Consider the following 23,839-nt stretch of genomic DNA (forward strand, 5'->3'; position numbering starts at 1 on the left):
TTGGAATATATCCTAGAGAAATAATAGCCTTTACACGAACAGATATATGCACACCCATGTTCACTGCAGCACTGTTTACAATAGCAAAAAGTTGGAAGCAACCAAGGTGCCCATCAACGGATGAATGAATAAATAAATTATGGTATACTCACACAACGGAATATTACATATCGATAAAGAACAATGATGAGTCCGTGAAACATTTCATAACACGGAGGAATCTGGAAGGCATTAGGCTGAGTGAAAATAGTCAGCTGCAAAAGGACAAATACTGTATAAGACCACTATCATAAGAACTTGAGAAATAGTTTAAACAGAGAAGAAAATATTCTTTGATGGTTATAAGAGGGGGGAGGGAGGGAAGAAGGGAGAGGAGTTTTCACTAATTAGATAGTAGATAGAACTATTTTAGGTGAAGGGAAAGACAATACACAATACAGAAGAGGTCAACAGAACTGGACTAAACCGAAAGCAAAGGAGTTTCCTGTATAAACTGAATGCTTCGAAGGCCAGCATAGCAGGGGCGCAGGTCTGGGGACCATGATTTCAGGGCACATCTAAGTCAATTGGCATAATATAATCTATTAAGAAAACATTCTGCATCCCACTTTGGAGAGTGGAGTCTGGGGTCTAAAAGGCCAGCAAGCAGCAATCTAAGATGCATCAATTGGTCTCAACCCATCTGGAGCAAAGGAGAATGAAGAACACCAAAGATACAGGGTAATTATGAGCCCAAGAGGCAGAAAGGGCCACATGAACCAGAGACTACATCATCCTGAGACCAGAAGAACTAGATGGTGCCTGGCTACAACCGATGACTGCCCTGACAGGGAACACAATAAAGAACCCCTGAGGGAGCAGGAGAGCAGTGGGATGCAGACTCCAAATTCTCATAAAAAGACCAGACTTAATGGTCTGACTGAGACTAGAATGACCCCGGTGGTCATGGTCCCCAGACCTTCTGTTAGCCCAAGACAGGAACCATTCCTAAAGCTAACTCTCAGACAGGGATTGGAGTAGACTATGGGATACACAATGATACTGGTGAAGAATGAGGTTCTTGGATCAAGTAGACACCTGAGACTATGTTGTCATCTCCTGTCTGAAGGGGAGATGAGAGAGTAAAGAGGGTCAGAATCTGGACAAGTGGACACAAAAAGAAATAGAGGAGGGAAGGAATGTGCTGTCTCATTAGGGAGAGAGCAATTAGGAGTATATAGCAAGGTGTTTATAAACTTTTGTATGACAGTCCAACTTGATTTATAACTTTCACTCAAAGCACAATAAAAATTAAAAAACACACACACACACAAAAAGACTGTCTTTTCCCCAATTAACTGACTTTGGGCCTTTGTCAAATATCAACTGCTCATATGTGGTTGGACTTATGTCTGGATTCTCGATTCTGTTCTGTTGGTCTATGTATCTGTTGTACCAGTATGAGGCTGTTTTGACTACTGTGGCAGTATAATAGGTTCTAATGCTGCGGTGCTATAATAGGTTTTAAAATCAGGTAGAGTGAGGCCTCCCACTTTTTTCTTCATTTTCAGTAATGCTTTACATATCCAGGGCCTCTTTCTCTTCCATATGAAGTTGGTGATTTGTTTCTCCATCTCATAAAAAATGTCGTTGGAATTTGGATTAGAATTGCATTGTATCTATAGATTGCTTTTGGTAGAATAGACATTTTTACAATGTTAAGTCTTCCTATCCATGACCAAGGTATGTTTTTCCACTTATGTAGGTCTCTTTTGGTTTCTTGTAGTACTGTCCTGTACTTTTCTTTGTATAGGTCTTTTACATCTCTGGTAAGATATATTCCTAAGTATTTTATCTTCTTGGGGGCTACTGTAAATGGTATTAATTTGGTGATTTCCTCTTCGATGTTCTTTTTGTTGGTGTAGAGGAATCCCACTGATTTTTGCATGTTTATCGTGTATCCTGATGCTCTGCTGAACTCTTCTACTAGTTTCAGTAGTTTTTTTTTTGAGAATTCTTTAAGGTTTTCTGTGTATAAGATCATGTCATCTGCAAATAGAGACACTTGACTTCTTCTTTACCAATCTGGATGCCCTTTATTTCTTTATCTTGCCTAATTGCTCTGGCTAGGAGCTCCAGCATAATGTCAAATAAGAGTGATGATAAAGGGCATTCTTGTCTGGTTCCAGTTCTCAAAGGGAATGCTTTCAGAATCCCTCCATTGAGGATGAAGTTGGCTGTTGGCTTTGTATAAATGCCCTTTATTATGTTGTGGGATTTTCCTCCTGTTCCTATTTTGCTGAGAGTTTTTATCATGAATTGGTGTTGGACTTTGTCAAATGCCTTTTCTTCAATTGATAAGACCATGTGGTTCTTGTCTTTTATTTATATGATGGATTACATTGATTGTTTTTCTAATGTTGAACCATCCCTGGGTAGCTGGTATGAATCCCACTTGGTCAAGGTGAATTATTTTTTGATATGTTGTTGAATTCTATTGGCTAGAATTTTGTTGAGGATTTTTGCATCTAAGTTCATAAGGGATATAGGTCTGTAATTTTCTTTTTTTGTGGTGCCTTTACCTGATTTTGGTATCAGGGATATGCTGGCTTCATAGCGTGAGTTTGGGAGTGTTCTGTCCTTTTTCATGTTCTTAAATACCTTTAGTAGTAATTGTGTTAATTCTTCTCTGAAAGTTTGGTAGAACTCTCCAGTGAAGCCGGGCCAGGGCTTTTTTGTTGTTGTTGTTGGGAGTTTTTTTTATTACCTTTTCAATCTCTTCTTTTGTTATGGGTCTATTTGGTTGATCTACCCCTGTTCGTGTTAGTTTAGGTAGGTAGTGTGTTTCTAGGAATTCATCCATTTCTTCTAGGTTTTCAAATTTGTTAGAGTTCCATTTTTCATGGTAGCCTGATATGATTCTTTTAATTTCTGTTGGGTCTGTTGTAATATTGCCCATCTCATTTCATAGTCGGGTTATTTGCTTCCTCTTCTGTTTTTCTTTTGTCAGTTTGGCCAGTGGTTTATCAATTTTGTTAATTTTTTCAAAGAACCAGCTTTTGGTCTTGTTAACTCTTTCAATTGTTTTCCTGTTCTTTATTTCATTTAATTCTGCTCTAATTTTTATTATTTTCTTTCTTCTGGTGCCTGAGGGTTTCTTTTGTTGCTCTCTTTATATTTGTTCAAGTTGTAGGGATAATTCTTTGATTTTGGCCCTTTCTTCTTTTTGTACATGTGCATTTATTGATATAAATTGACCTCTGAGCTCTGCTTTCACTCTGTTGCAAAGGTTCTGATAGGAAGTGTTTTCATTCTCATTGGATTCTATTAATTTCTTTATTCCATCCTTCATGTCTTCTATAATCCAGTTGTTTTTGAACAGGGTATTGTTCTGTTTCCAAGTGTTTGATTTCTTTTCCCTGCTTTTTCTGTTATTGATTTCTACTTTTATGGCCTTTTAGTTAGAGAAGATGCTTTGTAATATTTCAATATTTTGGATTGTGCTAAGACTTGCTTTATGACCTAATATGTGGTCTGTTCTAGAGGATGTTCCATGTGCACTAGAAAAGGAAGTATAGTTGGCTGCTGCTGGGTGGAGTGTTCTCAATATGTCTATGAGGTCAAGTTGTTTGACTGTGGGATTCGGATCTTCCGTGTCTTTATTGAGCTTCTTTGTGGATGTTCTGTCCTTCACCAAAAGTGGTGTATTGAAGTCTCCTACTATTATTGTGAAGCCGTCCACCTTACTTTTCAGTGCTGTTAGAGTTTGTTTTATGTATCTTGAAGACTTATCATTGGAGAGATAAATATTTAATATGCTCGTAGCCTTCTGTTATATTGTCCCTTTAATCATTATATAGTGTCCTTCCTTATCCTTTGTGGTGGATTTAACTTTAAAGTCTATTTTGTCAGAAGTTAGTATTGCCACTCCTGGCCTTTTTTGATTGTTGTTTGCTAGATATATTTTTTTTCATCCTTTTAGTTTTAGTTTGTTTGTGTCTTTAAGTCTAAGGTGTGTCTCTTGTAGGCAGCATATAGACGGGTCATGTTTTTTTAATCCATTCTGCCACTCTCTGTCTCTTTATTGATGCATTTAGTCCGTTTACATTCAGAGGAATTGTGGAGAGGTATGAGTTTTGTGCTGTTATTTTGATGTCTTTTTTTTGTGTGTTCTTGAGAGTTTCTTTTTTCCACTTAATTTTTTGTGCTGAGTAGTTTATCTTTATATATTGTCCTTTCCTCTTATTCATAGCCGTTGATTTTGTTTTTGCTGAGACTTTATGTTTTTCTTGTACTTCATTTTGATGTGTAGGATTCTTAGTCTCCTTTGTGGTTACCTTAATATTTTACCCCTATTTTTCTAAGTTTAAACCTAACTTTTATTTCTTTATATCGCCTTCATTTCCCCTCCATATGAAAGACCTATGGCTACACTTTTTTAGTCCCTCTTTATTGTTTTAATGTTTTCATCTTTTACATAATGACATTGCTGTTTCCTGTTTTGAGCATTTTTTTAATCTTTATTTATTTATTTTTTAATTTTTATTGTGCTTTAAGTGAAAGTTTACAAATCAAGCCAGTCTCTCATACAAAAATTTATATACACCTTGCTATATATAAAAAAAAAAAAAAAAATTTTTATATACTCCTAATTGCTCTCCCCCTAATGAAACATCCCACTCCTTTCCTCCACTCTCTCTTTTCATGTCCATTCTGCCAGCTTCTGACCCTCTTATCTCACCTCCCAATAGGAGATGCCAACAAAGTCTCAAGTGTTTACTTGATCCAAGGAGCTCATTCTTCACCAGCATCTTTTTCTATTCCATTGTCCAGTCCAATCCCTGTCTGAAGAATTGGCTTTGGGAATGGTTCCTGTCTTGGACTAACAGAAGGTCTGGGGACCGTGACCACCGGGGTCATTCTAGTCTCAGTCAGACCACAAAGACTTGTCTTTTTACAAGAATTTGGGGTCTGCATCCCACTGCTCTCCTGCTCCCTTAGGGGTTCTCTGTTGTGTTCCCTGTCAGGGCAGTCATCGGTTGTAGCCAGGCACCATCTAGTTCTACTGGTCTCAGGTTGATGTAGTCTCTAATTTACTTGGCCCTTTCTGTCTGTTGGGCTTGGTGTTCTTCATTCTCCTTTGTTCCAGGTGGCTTGAGACCATTTGATGCCCCTTAGATGGCCACTTGCTAGTGTTTAAGACCCCAGACTCCATTCTCCTTAGTGGCATGCAGAATGTTTTCTTAATAGATTTTGTTATGCCAATTGACTTAGATGTCCCCTGAAACCATGGTCTCCAAACCTGCACCCCTGGAATGCTAGGTTTCAAAGCATTCAGTTTATACAGGAAACTTCTTTGCTTTTGGTTTAGTCCAGTTGTGCTGACCTCTCTTGTGTTGTGTGTTGTCTTTCCCTTCACCTAAAGTAGTTCTTATCTACTATATCTTGATTTATTTTTGTGATTTCTCTGTCTGGGTTGATATCTGGTTGCTCTCTCTTGTGTTGCAGTCTTGTGTTGATATCCCATGTTATTGATTTTCTTACCAGAGAACTCCCTTTAGTATTTCTTGTAGTTTTGGTTTGGTTTTTACAAATTCCCTAAACTTCTGTTTATCTGGAAATGTCCTAATTTCACCTTAATATTTGAGGGACAGTTTTGCTGGATATATGATTCTTGGCTGGCAATTTTTTTCCTTCAATGCTTTATATAAGTCATCCCATTGCCTTGTTGCCTGCGTGGTTTCTGCCGAATAGTCTGAGCTTATTCTTATTTACTCTCCTTTGTAGGTGACTTTTTGTTTATCCCTGTCCACTCTTAAAATTCTCTCTTCATCTTTGGTTTTGGCAAGTTTTATTAGAATATGTCTTGGTGACTTTCTTTTGAGACCTACCTTATGTGGAGTTCAATGAGCATCTTGGATAGATGTCTTCTCATCTTTCATGATATCAGGGAAGTTTTCTGCCAACAAATCTTCAACAATCCTCTTTGTATTTTCTGTTATCCCTCCCTATTCTGGTACTCTAATCACTCGTAGGTTGTTTCTCTTGGTAGAGTCCCACATCTTAGGGTTTCTTCATTAAAAAAAATTTTTTTTATCTGATTTTTCTTCAAATATATTGGTGCCAAGTGTTTTATCTGCATTCTTACTAATCCTGACTTCCATTTTCTCAATTCTGCTCTCCTGACTTTCTATCAAGTTGTCTAATTCTGTAATTTTGTTGTTAGTCTTCTGAGTTTCTGATTGCTGTCTCTCTATGGATTCTTGCAGCCTATTACATTTTTCATTACATTCTTGAATAACCTTTTTAATTTCTTCAACTGCTTTATCTGCATGTTCCTTGGCTTGTTCTGTGTTTTTCTTGATGTCTTGAAGAGTTCTGTATATTAGTCTTTTTTCTTCTTCATCTGGTAGTTCCAGGAAGACACCTTCTCCCAGGAGATTCCTTGTTTTGAGAGATTGTTGAAGCAATCATCAGCTGTTTCTTTATGTGATTTGATATTGACTGTTGTCTCCAAGCCATCAGTGAGTTATTGTATTAGTTTATTTTATGTTTGCTTACTGTATCATAGCTTATTGCTTTGTTTTGTTTTGATATGCCCAGATAGGCTGATTGAGTGGGCTAGCTTGATCGTTTTCACCTTTGAAGCTTTAACGTCCTGTCACCAGATGCTAGAGCTGTTACCAGGTATATGAGCCTAGGAGTCCATTCACTTTTCTTGTATAGATTCAGCTCAGGTGTCCAGGTATATGGTGATCAAATGTGTGTTACAGGCTGTGTCATTTAGTCATAGAGGGACAAGGATGATTGGTGTAGGTGCAGGTGTCTGGTTGGAGCAGGGGGTCATGCTCTGAACAAGGCAGGAGCTGACAACCATCCCCCAAGTGTCTGTGGGGAAAGTGTGTCCCTGTTCCCTAGGGTGCACAGGTGGATGGGTTCTGAAGCTGAACCATTGGCACTCTATGCTTTTTGTTGTAAGGACTGGGAGGTACCATTTATCCTTGGACCATTGTCACGGATGTCTAGGTGAAGTGGCTGGAGCACCAGTCCTTAGGCCCCTGATGCGGGTAGGTGAGGACCCTGTTTAATAGGCAAAGAAGTGTCAAACATCAAATACCCACCTTTCCACCACACAGCTGAAACAGTTGAAGTCAGATCTCAAGTAGTGTGCCAAGGGCCTAATCTCCTGAAGTGGGCCCACATAGGTCAATGCAGTGGTGAAAGGTATTCAATGTCCATGGACCATTTGTGCCTGGAGAAGAGCCGCTTCTGTCCTGAACTCCCAGCTTAGTGGAGCTGGCAGATTATCTTTTCCCTCAATTATTAATTTATCCCTTCTCCAAGGCTGAGAGAACACCTCAGGGTGCGCAGCAGGACCTATCTCAGGCCCAGGAAAATTGACAGCCATTGGAGCTGGCTTGGGGCCTTGGGGCATGGTAAAATAAATGTAAGCACTTTTCTTTTGCTGAGAGTGCTGTTCTTCTCTGGTTCTGGAGGTGTGAGTAGACTGTGCAGCTTGCTGTCTCTCCCTGAGGAAACTGCTTCCCGCATGCTACCTCCAGCTCCACTGCAGTCGCTCAAATGGAACATCCCCGAGGGGAGCTGGTTCCCACTGAGTCATGTCTGGCAACTCCTTGCCCCTTCTGAACCGTCTCTCCCACCCTGTGCTGCTCAGTCCAATTTCCTAAATTTGTCTTTGAAGTTCAGGGCTCCTAGCTTGTCACATATATAATCATTTCACTTAATCCGCCATCTTGACCCCGACTCCTGTTTTCATTTCTTTTGAGCAAACACCTAAAAGTGAAATGCCTGGATCATATAGTAGTAGATATATGTTTAACTTTTTAAGAAATTCCCAATTCCTTTCCAATGTGGTTGTACCACATTACATTCCCACCAGCAGTGTATGAGGGTTCCAGTTTCTCCACAACCTCATCAACACTTCATCTTATTTACTATAGCTCTCCTAGTGGGTATGAAGTGGTATCTTATTGTGGTTCTGATTAATATTTCCGTAATAACAAATAATGTTGAGCATGTTTTCATAAGCTTATTAGCTATTCACCTGTTTTCTCTTGTGATGTGTCTGTTCAAATCCTTTGCCCATTAAAAATGTTTTATCTTATTATTGAGTTGTAAGACTATTTTGGCTGCAACTCTTACGACAGAGTAATTTTATGTTGTTCAATCTAGTAATAAAAAATGTAGGTATATACTTTATACATCCTTCCTTTTTTTTTTTCTTTTCAATTTTATAATAATCCGTTTTTATTTTATTGTATTTTACAAAAGTACCTGCCCATGGTTGATTGAAAAAAAGGTCATTCACCATGGAAAGTTTGAGAAGAACTGCCTTGGACAGTTTGAGCTTGTCTCTCTTCTCTGTATGTTTGTGGTCAGGGCCACCATATGTCTTGCTGTCTTCGGACAGTCTTAGGTGATGCCTATCCTGATGTAATCATTAGTGCAAACTCCTTCTCCCTTTCAAAAGTGTCCCAAAATTTGGATGATAATTTATATGGTCACCCCAGTCAAGGCTCAGCCAGCCAGAGCCCACATGGTTTTCAACCCCAGGCCTCCTTGTATGGTTGCCATGGGCACCAACTGGCCAGTGACAGGCCTTTTCCTCCAACCTCTGCCCAGCAGGAACCTGTCACCTCCCACCCTCTCTACTGGTGATGCAGGGTCAGTTAACAGAGGACATGGGGGCTGTCCCTGCGACAGATAACTGGAGTTCTGGGGCTTCCCTGGGGGCAGTAAATAGGGGCTTTGAGGGCTGTCCCTGGGCAGTTAAAGTGACTCTGGGACAGTCCCCAGGGCAGATAACAGAGGCCGTAGTCAAATTGATGGCCAGCGCCCCCTGGCTGTGTCCTGATTGCATGGGCCAAGCCTCACAAGGATGGCTCAGCACTTCATGGGAGGGACGAATTTGGGACTTTGTATTCTCTCAGTCACTGTTTAATAAACTTCCACCCCAGTTTTGAGACAGGGTGGTTGAGCTTATAATTGTCCGTCCACAAGGCTTATGGGGGAACCACATGTGGGATCGGCATGGGCGTTGCCACTGGGGTGGAGCTTTTGTCCCCTGAGCCACTGCCCAGAGTGGAGTGCCACCTGGACACGCTGCATAGAAGGCCTGGGGGGCCCAGTGCAGCACAAACACTACTCCCCCTGCCCCGGGCACCTCCTAAGACCCTCCCTTTTCCCCTCCCCGGGCCTCCCATGTCTGCCAGCAGTGAGTTAGAAGAAAGGAGCTGAAATCAACAGCAAAACCCACAGAAAGATGTTCTCAGCTCCATCTTGATTAGAATAGAAACTCAAGCCCCTTTCGCTTCCCGGCTCCCCTCCAGAGGCAGTGTTTGTGGAGGATTTAGAAGACTGGCAGTTCTGTTTATAAAGTACCCCCCTCCCCGACTTCTTACACCAGACAGAGAGGGCTGGCATGGTGCCTGGGAGGTGGGATGAAGGTGTGGGTCTGGTGCCTGGGAGGTGGGGGGAAGGTAGGTGTGGGCCTGGTGCCTGGGACGTGGGGGAGGGGGTATGTGTGCATCTGGTGCCTGGTAGGTGTGGGTCCGGTGCCTGGGAGGTGGGGGTGTAGATGTGGGTGGGCAGCACTGCCTACTCCCTCCAGCAACCCCTCTCAGTACCCAGTTGCCTGGCCCATTCTGATAGCATAGCTGGCTTGTACCAAATGTCTTTTCAAGGGCACCCCAGCTGCTGGCCCTTCCTCTCACCCTGGTGGGCCTCAGGCAGCCCCAACAAAGTGACCCTGCCCAGGAACAGGCTAGAGGCCAGGGACTCACTGCTCAGGGCTGTGCAAGAGAGAATGATTCAGGGCCAACATGCAAATGTTCCTCCAGGGTTAACCCAGTGCATGGATAAGGAAGTGGTTACAATTTACTCTGATGTTCCGGAAGCCTAACAGGGCTCTGTCCAAAGTCGAGAGTCACCCAGGATTGGGGGTTGTTTTGCCAAGGATGAGGAGGGCCAGAGGTAGGAGCCAAGGTCGGATAAACAGTCCCTTCCTCAATCTGGACCCGGGAGTTGGGTCTGGCATGGCCTCATCTCTGGCTTTATAATGAGTTATTGAGAAGAATCCACAGGAACAAGCAGACTCTGCCAATGGCACTTCATGCTCCTGGGCCCTGAGTCTCCAGGGCAATGGTGAGAAACTTGCAGGAAACCCTCAAGGCCTGTGGAGTGCAACAGGAGTTGAGTACTTGAGGTGCAAGGAGGATACCCAGGCGAGGACACTCCCCACAGTAGTGGGCTCTGGGCCAGCACTTCAGCAGGTTTGCTAGAAGGTGTGACGGATTTGCAGTTGGGTTTAAATCCCACTCCTCACTGGGTAAGTTACTTCAGTTCTCTGAGTCTTGGCTTTCTCATCTGTAAAAATGGCAGATTAATGCCCACCTCACCGGTGTTTCTGAGGATTAAATGAAGTACCAACTGTGAAAGCACCTAACATTGTGCCTGGCCCAGAATATGTGCAAGATGAACATGAGCTTGTTCCTTTCATCGACCTACCCTTCCATCCATCTATCTATCTGCACTTCCATCCCTCCATCCATCCATCTATCCATCCATCTATCTATCCATCTACCCTTCCATCCATCCATCTACCCTCCCACCCACCCACCCACTCATCCATTCATCCACTTATCTACCCATCTATCTTTCCAGCCATTCATGCGTCCACCCTTCCATTCATCCACTCATCCATTCAGGCATCCACCCTTCCATCCGCCCATCCATCCATCCATCCGTCCGTCCATCCATCCGCCCATCCATCCACTCATCCATTCATCCAACCATCCACCCATCCATCCATTCATCCAGCCTTCCATCCATCCATCCACCCTTCTATCCCTCCATCCACACAAAGACCCATGTACAAATGTTCATAGAAGTTTTATTTATAATAGGTCCAAGCAAACAACCCAAATGTTCATCAACTAGTGAATGGATAAATAAAATGAAATACTTATCAGCAATAAAGTGGAACAAAATTACTGAAATACAAATAACAGATGAATCTCAAAAAACATAATGTTGAATGAAAGATGCCAGACACATAAGAGTATGCACTGTATTATTTCATTTATAAGAAATTAATTTTATAAAAGATGATAGAAAGTAGATCAGTGATTGCTTGGGGCCAGGGGATCTTTTAGGGGTGATGGAAACTTTCTATATATTGACGGTGGTGGTGGTTACTTGGGTGTACACATTTATCAAAACTCATTAAGTTGTACAGCCAACATATAGTATGTTAATTATTTCTCAATAAAGTTAATTTAAAAACAAAACAGGCACATCAGAGATGAGCATTCTGAAAAGGAAAATAAGCAAATAACTCCATTTATAATAGCATCTAAAATAATAAAACACTTAGGAAAAAATTTAACTAAGAGGGTAAAAAACTTGTACACTGGAGACTGTAAAAATACTACCCCAAACAATCTATAGATTCAACAAAACCCCCATCAAAATTCCAACAGCGTTCTTTGCAGAAATGGAAAAGCCAATCCTTAAATTTATATAGAACAGCAAGGGGCGCTGAATAGCCAAAAACCTGTTTCCGTCAAGTTGATTCTGACTCATAGTCACCCTATAGGACAGAGTAGAACTGCCCCACAGGGTTTCCAGGGAGTGGCTGGTGGATTTGAACTGCCCACCTTTAGATTAGCAGGCATAGCTCTTAAGCACTGCACCACCAGAACACTGGTTGCCAAAGCAACCTTGAAAAAGAAGAACAAAGTAGGAGGACTCATACTTCCGGATTTTGAAACATACCCTAAAGCTAAATCCACCAATGAACTTTCCCAGCCTCAGGCTCAACTAAGCCTGAATCACAAGCCCTTTGTTTGGCCCTTTCTGGTGCCCTTTCCCCAAGGAGTGCTGTTTGCTGAGGGCTTACCAGGCTGGCACCCCTGTCCTCACCCTGGCATCACAGCACTCCAGACACTGTCTCTCCCAGGCTTTGGGGCAGAAAGGCCTCAGCTCAGGAGGACCCAGTGGGCTGTGGCCCAGAGGTGAGCCCAGGACTGCCTCAAGGTGCCAGATGGTGGTGGCCGGTCCTCCTTCCATGGTGGCCTTGTCAGGCTCAGTGCAGTACCAGGCAGCACAGAGTAGGCCAGCTAAGCATGTGACTGTGAGCTGGACTGGCAGGAGCATTTGGGAGAATCAGGGCCCAGGGAGAGAGGAAAAGGTGATGGTGACTGGGAAGAAGCTGAGGGGCCCAACAGTGGGTGTCCCTCCTCCAGCATTGCCTGGGATGCAGGGGTCCAAGGTGGTGTGGTGATTCCTGCCCAGCTCTGGACCCAGGCTTCCCATAACTGAACCCGGCCTTGGCCACTAAGGACCCTCCTGACTTGGGCAAGGCACTTGACCTCTCGGTCTCAGTTTCTTCAGCTGTGAAATGGAAGCAGCAGTAGTGGTGATGCGAGGATGAAATGTGACAACTCGCCGAGAGCCCTGGCCTCAGTAAAGTGCTCCCTCAACGGGCATTATTATTAACTGTTCCTTCTACTTCCAACATACTGAGCTGAGGGAAGGTGGGGGCTGTCTTGCCTGCTCTCTAACCTGGTCATCTCCCACCTAGGCAGTTATTCTGTGTCCTTGTCCCTTGTACCATCGTGGGGAAGGAGCAGGGTGGTTTCTCCTCCCCACAGTCCAGGGCTCTGAGCATCTTTGGAGCTCAAAACAAACACCGGTCACTTGGTGTTGGACCTGTCCTTGGACTTGGCTGGTTAGCATCATGGAGGTCAACCATCACCCCACCTGCCCCATATGTGGCTCTTCCAGCCCGAGATCTCTGTGGGCTGGGATGGCCCAGGTGCCCAGGTGAGCCCAGGGCAGTGCCCTGACACCTTGGCCTGGGCTGTTGGCCTCACTTGTCTGGGGGCTGTGGAGAGGAACGCAAACACAGCACAACACACAAGAGGGCTCCTGATCCTCCCTAGAGGGTGGAGTCTCTGAGGTCCACTTATGGTGGACCTGACTGGGCAGCCCCTGGTATAAAGCAGCAGGTTAGGGGCTCAGACCACAGCAGAGCAGGTAAGGGAAGGCAGGGCTGGTGGGCCCTGGAGGGCACTGGGATAATGAGTCAGGGAGGCGGGCGTTGGTTCACCTGGGACTGAATCAGGAAGCAGGGAGGAGAGATGTCCTCATGAAAGGGAGTCTCTTCCAGGACCAGTTGCACACTTTGGCAGGCCCAATGTAAAGGAAAATCAGGGGCCCCTGCTCTAAAATGATTACAGACTTCAAGATGGCCACAGCAGAGGGCATTAACCAGGTGAGGGCCTCTGAGCTAGTTTCCTGTAGGACATGTCTTGTCTTTCCTCTTGTCCCCCTGCCCAAACTCCAGGAGGCCCCAGACCTGACACTTCCTCACAAGCCTCCATCAGAGCTGCCCTTGCCTGCACTCCTCCTGACCCAAGGCCCAGGTCCTTGGGCATCTCTGTGCCATGCTGCTGGCCCTGACCCTAGTCCTCCTCACGAGTCCTGCCTGCCGCACCCAGGGTGAGGCCCTCCCTGGTCCTCCTGCCCTGGCCTCCGTGTCCCGCTCTACAGGCATCCCAGCCGGGTGGCTGACACGCACCAAACACTTGATGGTGCAGGGACCAGCCCCCACAGATCCCCTGCCTTCTGGATTTTCTGCCTTCCTTCCCCGCTAACACAAACCTCCTCTGCAGAGATACAGGGCTGGGGCGGTGGTTCCTACTTCTACGTTCAGGGTGAAGGGCAGGGTGAGATCCAGGGCATATGGGTCTTCGTGGGAATCACTGGCCTTATCAAGGGGTGAGTAGGAGTCAGTTTTCTGGGCTGTCCCCCGGTCTTGGCCCTACTTCTCTGTGGACGGTTTCAATCATGGGGGGGCCTGCAGTGGGTGAGAGTCCCGAGTGAGGCTAAGGGTGCTTTGGGTAGGTAAGGGCCACATCACCTGCATGTCAGGTGAGAACACTGGGCCTCCCTCCTCCAGTTTCTTTCTTGCTGCCTTGTAGGGTCTTACGAATCAGAATCGACTCAATGGCAATGAGTTTGGTTTTTTTGGTTTAGGGCCTCTTGGTGGTAAGTGACAGAAACTCACCCCAGAAAGCCCATGCTCAGATCTCCCTTGGTCTTCTCCCAATTCCTAACTTGCAATTCTGTCCCCCCACCCCCCAACCGGAACCCTGGCTCTGTCCCAGGAGGGCCAATCTCTCCTCTGAGCAGCCCCTCCTGACTGCTCCCGCCAGCATCTGTCTATCCTTCTTCCAAAGCACCTAGAGGGTTGCCAGATGCACTAGGATTGCCAGATATAGCAAATAAAATTACAATACACCTATTAAGATTTCAGTTTCAGATAAACAATAATTTATTTTTAATTTTTTTTGTGCCTTAAGTGAAGGTTTACAAATCAAGTCAGTCTCTCATACAAAAATTTATATATGCCTTGTTATATACTCCTAGTTGCTCTTCCCCTAATGAGACAGCACGCTCCTTCTTTCCACTCTCTATTTTCGTGTCCTTCTGGCCAGCTTCTAACACCCTCTGCCCTCTCATCTCCTATCCAGACAGGAGCTGCCCACATAGCCTCATGTGTCTACTTGATCCAAGAAGCTCACTCCTCACCACTATCATTTTCTATCCCACAGTCCAGTCCAATCCCTGTCTGAAGAGTTGGCTTTGGGAATGGTTCCTGTCTTGGGCTAACAGAAGGTCCGGGGACCATGACCTCCGGGGTCCTTCTAGTCTCAGTCAGACCATTAAGTCTGGTCTTTTTTGTGAAAATTTGAGGTCTGCATCCCACTGCTCTCCTCCTCCCTCAGGGGTTCCCTGAGATAAACAATATATATATATATAGTATAAGTATAACCTGTGCAATATTTGGAACATCTCATTGCCATCAAGTTGATTTTGACTCATGTTGACCCTATAGGACAGAGTAGAACTACCCCATAGGGTTTCCAAGGCTGGATTTTTATATACCACAGACTGCCAGAAGAACAAATAAATCTGTCTTGGAAGAAGTACAGCCAGAATGCTCCTTAGAAGTGAGGATGGCGAGACTTTGTCTCATGTATTTTGGACATGCTATCAGGAGGGACCAGTCAGTCCCTGGAGCAGGACATCATGCTTGGTAGAGGGTCAGTGAAAGAGAGGAAGACCCTCAATGAGATGGACTGATACAGTGGCTGCAACAATGGGCTCAAGCATAGCAAGGATTGTGAGGGGCAGTGTTTTGTTCTGCTGTACATAGGGTTGCTATGAGTCGAAACCGACTTGATGGCAACTAATAACAATCTTTATGGAAGTAGACTGCCACATCTTTCTCCTGCGGAACAGCTAGTAGGTTCAAACCATCTACCTTTTGGTTACCAACGGAGCACTTAACCACCACATCACCATTTGCATTAAATAAATGCAGTATTTGGGATATACTCATACTTAAAAAAAAAAAAAAGCAATATTTGAGACATCTAACCTAACCAGTTGCCACTGAGTTGACTCTGACTCATAGCAACCCTGTGTGGGTCAGAGTAGAACTATGCTCCACAGGGTTTTCAATGTCTGATTTCTTAGAAGTAGATCTCCGGGTCTTTCTTCCGAGGTGCCTCTGGGTGGACTTGAACCGCCAACCTTTCAGTCAGCAGCTGAGTTTGTTAACGGTTTGTGCTACCTAGAGCTCCATTTGAGACATACTTACACAAAAATGTGCAATCTTTGGGATATAAACATATTCATACTAGAAAAAAATATTTTCAGCTATACAGTAAAAAAAAGGCAATATTTGAGATATAATCTTACAAAAAAATGTATTTGTTGTTTATCTGAAAATGTAATTTCGCTGGTGTCCTGCATTTTGTCTGCAATCTTGTTCCGGGTGTGTCTTAGAATGTAATAAGAGCAGGAATAAGCTGGGCTTTGGAACACTCTGGAACCGGGCTGGAAGACAGGCAGGGCTGTCTCCAGTCTCCTGGAACCCAGCTGTGCTTGACTCCAATCTCCACGTCACAGCACCAGCCACACGCAGAGCCTGCCCCGGTGGTTTCTGGCCCTGAGAATCAGCCTGGACATGCTTGGGTCAGGCCCACCACTTCTCCTTTCAGCTTAGGTGAGGGGATGCCACCAAAGGTCTCAGTGTGGCCACTGTGGGCTCCTCGGGGTGGGCTGGAAAGAGGGGTGGTCTCCAGAAAGGGGAGCTGGTGACCTGGGTCGACCCGCGGAGGCGCAGCCCAGGACTTGGTGCCCAACACTCTGGAGGCTCTTTTCTCACTGGCCGCGCACCACGTCGCTGCCCAGAGCATGCCTCAGCCTGGCCTCTCCCCATCCAGCTCACAGAAGACCACACAGCCCACCGGACACGCAGGAATGGACATTGGGGTCCACACCCACCCCTGGGCGAGACTCTGGGAACTCAGGGGGGTACGTGTCCCAAAGAGGCAGAGGCTGGAGGGAGCAGCCGTGACGGTGGGTCAGAGGACAGCTGACCTCTCTGGGGCCAGCAGCACCTGTGAAGAGATCGCTTGCACTTTTGGGGAGAAGGCCAAGGGAGGCAACGTGGGAGCTGGAGAGGGAGAGAGCAGCTGTTCTGGAGGGATGAAGGGACGGAATGTCCGGCCGGGGAAAGGGGTAGAGCGCGCGAAGGACTTCCCAATGGGTGACCCAAGCCCGTCTTCCCAGCATCCAGCTGCGGTTCGGGTAGCACTGGAGCGCGCGGTACCGAACCCCCGGCGGCCGCGCCCAGGAGCGGCTGCTGTGGCCAGGCGAGCGCGTCACCACCACCGTGTCTGGCAGCGCCCGCGCCTGCGTGGGGCACCTGCTCCGGAGCACCAGCAGGGGGCGCCAGGTGAGCTTAGGGAGCCCTCCAGGCCTGGCGTTCAGCGCCCACCTGCCGGTCGTGGGCCAGCAGCTGCTGTCCGCCAACTGCCAGTACAGGCTCCTCTGCCTGTCCGGCATAGGCTTCAAGTGGGGGTTCACACAAAGGACGGCGTCCACCCAGGGGCCCACGGCGGGGACCCGAGCGCCCACAATGGCCGGGTAGGGTGGAGCTGCTGCAGCCTGAGCGGTTCTGGCTGCCCATGTGGACGGCCACCTGGGCCGGGTGTACTCACCTGGGGGCGGGGAGACCAGGTGATCCCAAGGTGGCGGTGGCAGAGGGAGCCAAGAAGCAAGGCCAGAGAGACTCTGACCCCGTTTTGAATAAAGTAGGTGCACAAAAGTGAGCCCACGCCGTCTTTGTCCCCAGGGGGAGTGGGACGGGCACCTCTCAACCCCCACCCCCTCATTTTGGCCCTTAACGCGGCACTACACCCACGACTGCTTCAGATTCCGTGTCCGTGTACACTTAAGACCACACGGTCAGCCAGGACAGGTGCAACATCTCAAACACCTGTCTCTGGTGGCACCGAGCATGCGCGCCATGTGTTCGCTGAGCGATGAATTCCTAAGAACTGTCTCACACAGACAAGGACTGATGGCCCAGGGTCTGGGCTTTGCATGGAATCGTTGCCTCCCCTTCTCTTCCTCCTATTCTACACCCTCCACCTCCTCTTCCTTTTGCTCTTTTTCACCCCTCCTCCATAGAGTCGCTCTGAGTTGGAATCGACTTGACGGCAGTGGGTTTTCCCTCTCTCGTTTTCACTCTTCCTCCTCCTCTTTCTTCCTTGTCCCCCACCCTCCTGCTCCCCCCCACCCTCCTCCTCCCCTCCCACCCTCCTCCCCCCCCTCCTCCCTCTCCCCCTAACACCCCCTCACAGGGCAGTGACTGCTATGGGGGTCAGTGCTGTCACTTATCACGTCAGCACGATCTCCTTCCTGATTATCCCTGTCACCAGATTGGGCCCACTGGGATAATCCAGGGTCATCTTCCCATCTCAAAAGTCTTAATCACATCCGCAAAGCCCTTTTCCAATGTAGGGTAATGCATATAGGTTTCTGGGATTAGGACGTGGACATCACTGGGGGGCCATTACTCACCGACCACCCCATGTAAGGTGCCACAGTCACAGGTTCTGGGGATAAGGGCTTGGACATCCCCGGGGGGCCATGGTTACGCCCCCCACAGGGCTCATCTGTGCTGGAAGCAGCTTAGGGAAGGGGACTGGTTTAAGCAGCAGAAAGAGCAGCCACAGTGTACATGCTCAACAAAAGTACTTTAAATCCTACTTTATTAATTTATCATTAGCAAGCATTGCATGTACATAGATTCTCCTACATCAGAGTGGACCAGCTCCCACAATGCTGCCGTCTGTTTTGTGGGCTGCTGCTGGTCTGTGCCCCACTCCTTCCCAGCAGCAACCTGGGTTGTTGGTCTCCTTCAGGATTTGTCTAGGCACTGCCCCCACCACACACACACACACACACACACACATACACGCCTGTGAGTTTCCTTCTATAAATGTCACCAAACAGAATGTAGCATTCAGCCCCTGGCTTTTTTTTTTTTTAACATTTGAAAACATTTTATTGTGGTAAAACAGATCTAACAAAATTTGGCCTTCACTACTGACAATTCAGTGGCTTTAATTATACTCATCTTGTTGTGCAAACATCACCCCAGAAAGAAACTCAGTACCCCTTCAGCAATAACTCCCTTCCCCCTGGGTACCACTCATAAACTTTGGCCCCTGTGCATCTGCCTGTTCCAGATATTTTATCTAAGTGGGATCATACAGTCTGAGGCCTTTGGAGCCTGGCTTCTTGCACTCAGTGTAACAGAACTGAGATCCATCCAGGCTGTGGTGTGTATGGGTGGTTCATTCCTGTCCACTGCAGAGAGGGATCCCGTGGTGTGGATCCCATCACCTGTGTGGTTTTCAGCTTTTGTCTACTATGACTGATGCTGCTGTGTACATTGGTGTCCACTTTTTTATGTGTGCACACGTTTTCATTTCTGGGGGGTAATCCATAGGAGTGGAATTGCTGAGCTGTGTAGAAAACGTGTCTGACAGAAGGATTTCTGGAACGCTAAAACACAAGTTCTATTATCTGTCAGAGTGGCAACGTTGTCGTGTGCCCTATGGCCTTGGGACACTGCACACTCAGGACAGAGTGAGAGTGAAAAAGGCACATTACGTCTTGGTATTACAGTGAAAATGGCTTTGGCCTCGTGGACCCTCTGGAAGGGCCCAGGATCACACTCTGAGAAGCACTGTTGTATGTGATCTCTGCCTATAGTCTCTCAGCCTGGAGTGCCCTCCCTTTTCTCTCCACTTGGCCAATCCTCACATATCCTTTGAGATAGCACAACTCAGATGTCACTTCCTCTAGGCAGGCTTCCCTGAAGCACACTACCCACCTCTGCCTCTGCCTGGGAGGCACCTTTCCCCCAACCCCCTTCATGTGTTGTCATGAACCCAGATGCCACACCAAGCTGCCCCCCTTCTGCTCCTGCATTGGTCTCCCCACTGGGCAGCTCCTGGCCAGACACCTGGCCCCTTCTGAATACCCCCAAGTGCCAGGTGAGAACCTGGCATGGAGAAGGCCTTGGCAATATTTGCTGAGTGAAAGAGGAAGTGAGTGAATGAATGACAGAGGCTTCTTTGAGGCCCCTTCACACTCAGAAGCCTGGAATGGAGCCAGCGGAGGCCAGCTGGGTGGGCCTAGGCCTGGCATGGGTTGGGGGGGGGTCCTGGGATGGAGCTCCGTCTCCTCCAAGATTCCAGCATCTGACAGATAGGTCCACGTCCTCGGCAGACTCGCTGAGGCCTGGGGTATCCGACCCCTCCACCTTATCCCTCAGCTCACTTCACTGGCATCTCCTCTGGCGCTTTGCCTCTCCTCCGTCCCTCCAGCCACCCCACCTCCACCACCAAGTTCAGAAGGGTTTGGCTGCATTCTAGACCCAAGGACCACGCCTGGCCTCACTGTTTCTGCAGAAGCTTTATTTATCGGAGGGTTCAGATTCGGGGTCATGATGGGGTTACACCAGTGTGGTCCACTCAACCCCTAGATGCCTCAGCTGGGGGATTCTTTCTACTCCTGGGTCCCTGCCCAGGGGTCAAGGAGAGCTCATTCAAGTGGTTACTTGGTAGTATTTCCTGGAACAGCTGTTGTTTTCACTAATGGAAATTCCACTCAAAGATAAGGCCGGAGATGCCCAGGAGCTTGTGCTGGCCGGACACACCCGTGAGCACCTGCCCCTTCTTTTCAGGGTAGGCGAAGAAGCTCTGGCCATTTTCACTCCCAAAAGAGGCCACTCGCCCTAGGTTGGTGTACAGTACCAGGGACCGGAGAAAAAGCCGGTAGGTGCCGTAGGCTGAGATGATATGCTCCCCTGGCCACAGGATGAACTCCTGGCACTTCCCACCAGTGGCACCTTGTCTCTCGCTCCAGGAGGACCCAACTCGCAGCTGGACACTGGGAGAGAGGTGAAGCTTCAAATGCCCAGACCCAGGGTGGCCAGCATCCCTGGCTCCTCCAGCAATGACCCTTCTTTAGCCCACCCACTGGGCTGCTCCCTGTCCCTCCCCTCACCTTGCAGGTCTCCTTCCCTCTGCTCAGCCCACCTCACACTCTGCCTCCTTTGGGGTTGGGAAGTTCTGCCCCACTCCCTCCCTTGGGTCCCTATGTTCCCCATAAGCGCAGAGCAAAAATCTGCCACCAGTCAAGACCAGAGACGTCACCCCAGTATTAGGAGAACTGCTCTCTACATACTTCTGGTGATTTGTGTTCAATCAGTGGTCCATTCTGACCCTCATATCCTTTCCTATTTGACCCAAACCTGGACAGACTGTCACCTGATTTCCCCATCAGGTATTCTGGGACCAAAGAGCCATTTCTAGTGAAGTTGAGTTTGGGTTAAAAGAAGAAGGTAGGGAGAAGCCACCACCTAACCCTCTTTAAAAGAGCCCTGGTGGCTTGGTGGTTAAGCACTTGGCTGCTAGCCAAAAGGTCAGCAGTTCAAACCCACCAGCCTCTCTGCAGGAGAAAGATGTGGCAGTCTGCTTCTGTAAAGATTTACAGCCTTGGAAACTCTGTAGGGACAGTTCTATTCTGTCCTATAGGGTCGCTATGAGTCAGAATTGACTCGACGGCAATGAGTTTTGGTCTTAACCCTCTGTAGACCAACCCAGGAGGTAATTGCAGGACCTGAACATGGAGGCAGAAAGAACTGGGGCTGGTGACTGTGGGGGAAGCTGGCTGGGGCCAAGGGATAAATTGAAAGGTGAACGTGGGTGGGTCCATGACTCCAAGGAATCACCTGGCCCCAGTCACCAGGAGCAGACCCAGAGACTGGGAGAAGAGGCTCCAAGCCCCCTCCCCCTGAATTCCCGAGACCATGGGATGAGTCCCCTGCTCCTACTCACCTTTTAAATAGCCCACCTAAACCTATACAGAATCGAATTGCCGTTATTTCATTTTCATCGTCTGCAGAAATGTTGAAGTACTTGCCTCCTCCGTACCCATACAATGCTACAAGGGTGGAAAAAAACACACAGGTAGTTTGGGTGGTCCTTGTGGCTAGAGTTAGCCTGTACCAGGGTGGTGGGGAGGGGACCCTAGAGGCTGGAGAATGTGGGGTGGCCCCAGGGTGTGGGCTGCAGAAGGGCCAACTTACTCCCTGCCCAGCAGGAGGGGGTCCCTAGGACGGCAAGGGTCAGCAGCAGCAACATGGCTCTGGGCTGCAGATCACAAGGCTCCTGGGGAAAAGAGGAGAGGCCGGGGGACGGTAACCCAAGGCTCTTCCAACCCCCAGATCCCACTGGGCCCCTCCATGGGGGTGGGAACTTCTTACCCACCCAGGTGAGGTCGGGACTGGGGAGTCCTTGCTGTGCCTGGGTGCCTTCCACCTGGCCTTTATACCCATGGACTCCCATCCAGAAGAAAGGAGTGAGGGCCACCAAGGAGACAGGAAGGCTCTTCCTCGGGTAATCCCCAGGCCTGGAGGAGGCTCCCGGATGTGCCCAGCAGCCTAGAAAAACAGGCAGGGACAATGACAGCCATACCTCTGTCGTCTCTGGGCCAGGCAGGTGTCAATCCCATGGGGGTGGCAGGGCAGGTGCATGTGCTGGCTCTGTGGGGCCAGGGCTCCTGCTTCATGCAGCACCAGATTTTGGACATTTCCAGGCTTCAGGTGTAGGCAGTGCCCAGTCCAGTGGGTTTCACCGAGCCCCAGGCTGAGCTCCCACTGCCCCTGAGAGCCGGAGCAGACAGTCCTGCTGTGTGTGTTGGGCGCCAGGTGTGAGTGGGGCTCTGAGGCTGGCCTCACCTGTTCGCCATGTGGGAGACGTCCACAGCGCCTCCTTCGTGCAGGGCTGGGTGTCACAAGGAGTGAACAGCCCGGAAGGGGCTCCCAGGCTGTGGTAAGGAAGACACCAGCGGTGCAGTCAGTGCCACGACTACAGCAGAGGCCAAGAGGAGCTGAAGGCATAGAGCCTGGGCAGCCCTGCTGGTGTGGCACTTCTTTCCCATCTCACCCTCTGCCCCTACTCCCTGTCCTCTCCTCCTGAGTCCTTGGGAAGAAGTCCTGTGTTAGGGGACACAGATCCCTGTTTGTATAATACCGTGATGCTTGGGTCGCTGGCCTGTGAGGGCTGGTGTGTTTGGAGATGGCTCCATGGGCCCCAAAGCCATGCCACTGGGAAGGAACCAGGGCCTGGAGGTAGTAAAATGGCAAGGGGGTGGAGAAAAGAGAAAGAAAGGCCGGAAGATGCCCAACCATGTAGACACCAGGGGCTAGAGCAACTTGACGGGAAATGCTGCATGCATTGTCACAGGCTGGAGGCCAGGCTGCCCAAGGGCCCTCCCTGGCCTTTGGGAATAGCCCCAAGGTCCCAGTCCCCCACAGAAAGGGTGGAGGTGAGCACAGGCCCTGGGATCAGACTTGGGTTTAAATCTGCTTCCCTAGTTATTAGACACGTGATCTTGGGGAAGTGTTTTCACCGCTCTGTGCCTCTATCATTTTATCTGCAAGATGGGCACAATCACAGAACCCACCCTGAGGTTGTTTCGAGGGCTCAGTTGTTGTCTCCATATAAAGGGCCTGACCTACACTACCAAGACTTTGATGGTATGAGGCATGGGTTCACAGTTGTTCTTCGCAGGTTTCTTTGAAATCGCCAGCAATTAGAAATGTACCTGCAAGAGGGCACTGATTAAATAAATTCTGGTGCAATCTACTCCATGGTACACTGCACAGGTGTGAAGATGGAGAACATGCTGGCTGCACTGACACATTGTCCCAGGAGGAAAAGCTTGGGGCAGACAGGTGTATCCAGATGCCCTGTTTGTGTTTAAAGAAAAAGAGTGGGGGTGCAGTGAAGGGGCTTGTATATGCCAGGCTAACTCTAGAAGGGCTGGCTCCCCAGGACTGGCAATACTGGTCACGTCAAGGGATAGCAGTGGGTGGAAACCATGCCTAGCTGGGACTTTGATCATCTATACCAGGGTGAGTATACTACGGCTGGGGGGCCCAAGTATACTGCTTTTGTTTTTGGTTTTTTTAACAGTATTTTATAGTGTTTTCAGCGAAGGTTTACGCAGTGGTTTAGGTTCCCATCAGACAATTTCTACACAAAGTGTCCAGTGACATTGGTCACATTCTTCACAATGCATCAACATTTTCATTTTTTCCATTCTGGTTACTCCATTTCCATTAATCTAGTTTCCCTGACCCCTTGCCTTCTCATCTTTGTTGTAAAGTAATCCACCACCTGTTTTTGCACAACCAGAAGCTAAGAATGCTCTTTAGCGTTTTCAATGCTTGGGAAAAAATCCAAAGAAGAGTAGTATTTTGTGACATGCGAGGATGATCCGAACTTCAAATTTCAGGGTCAACAAGTAATACGCTCGTTCATTTGTCTGGGCTGCTTTCGCAATGCAAGGGCAGAATTAGATGGGGATCGAGTGGCCCACAAAGGCTAAAGCATAC

At 47.8% G+C, this 23,839-nt stretch overlaps 1 protein-coding gene across 1 annotated transcript; it reads right to left on the bottom strand.

Annotated features, from left to right (window-relative positions):
* Positions 1–19,937: 19,937 nt before the first annotated feature.
* ZG16B (zymogen granule protein 16B) lies at positions 19,938–21,581 on the bottom strand. The gene is made up of 3 exons (XM_064294912.1): positions 21,527–21,581; positions 21,276–21,381; positions 19,938–20,325 (listed from the first exon to the last, which is right to left on the bottom strand). Exons 1-3 carry the CDS (start codon positions 21,579–21,581, stop codon positions 20,028–20,030), a joined length of 459 nt encoding a protein of 152 aa, XP_064150982.1. The 3' UTR covers positions 19,938–20,027.
* Positions 21,582–23,839: the final 2,258 nt, after the last annotated feature.

The sequence above is a fragment of the Loxodonta africana genome, chromosome 12 (assembly GCF_030014295.1).
Source record: "Loxodonta africana isolate mLoxAfr1 chromosome 12, mLoxAfr1.hap2, whole genome shotgun sequence".
Classification (NCBI taxonomy): domain Eukaryota; kingdom Metazoa; phylum Chordata; class Mammalia; order Proboscidea; family Elephantidae; genus Loxodonta; species Loxodonta africana.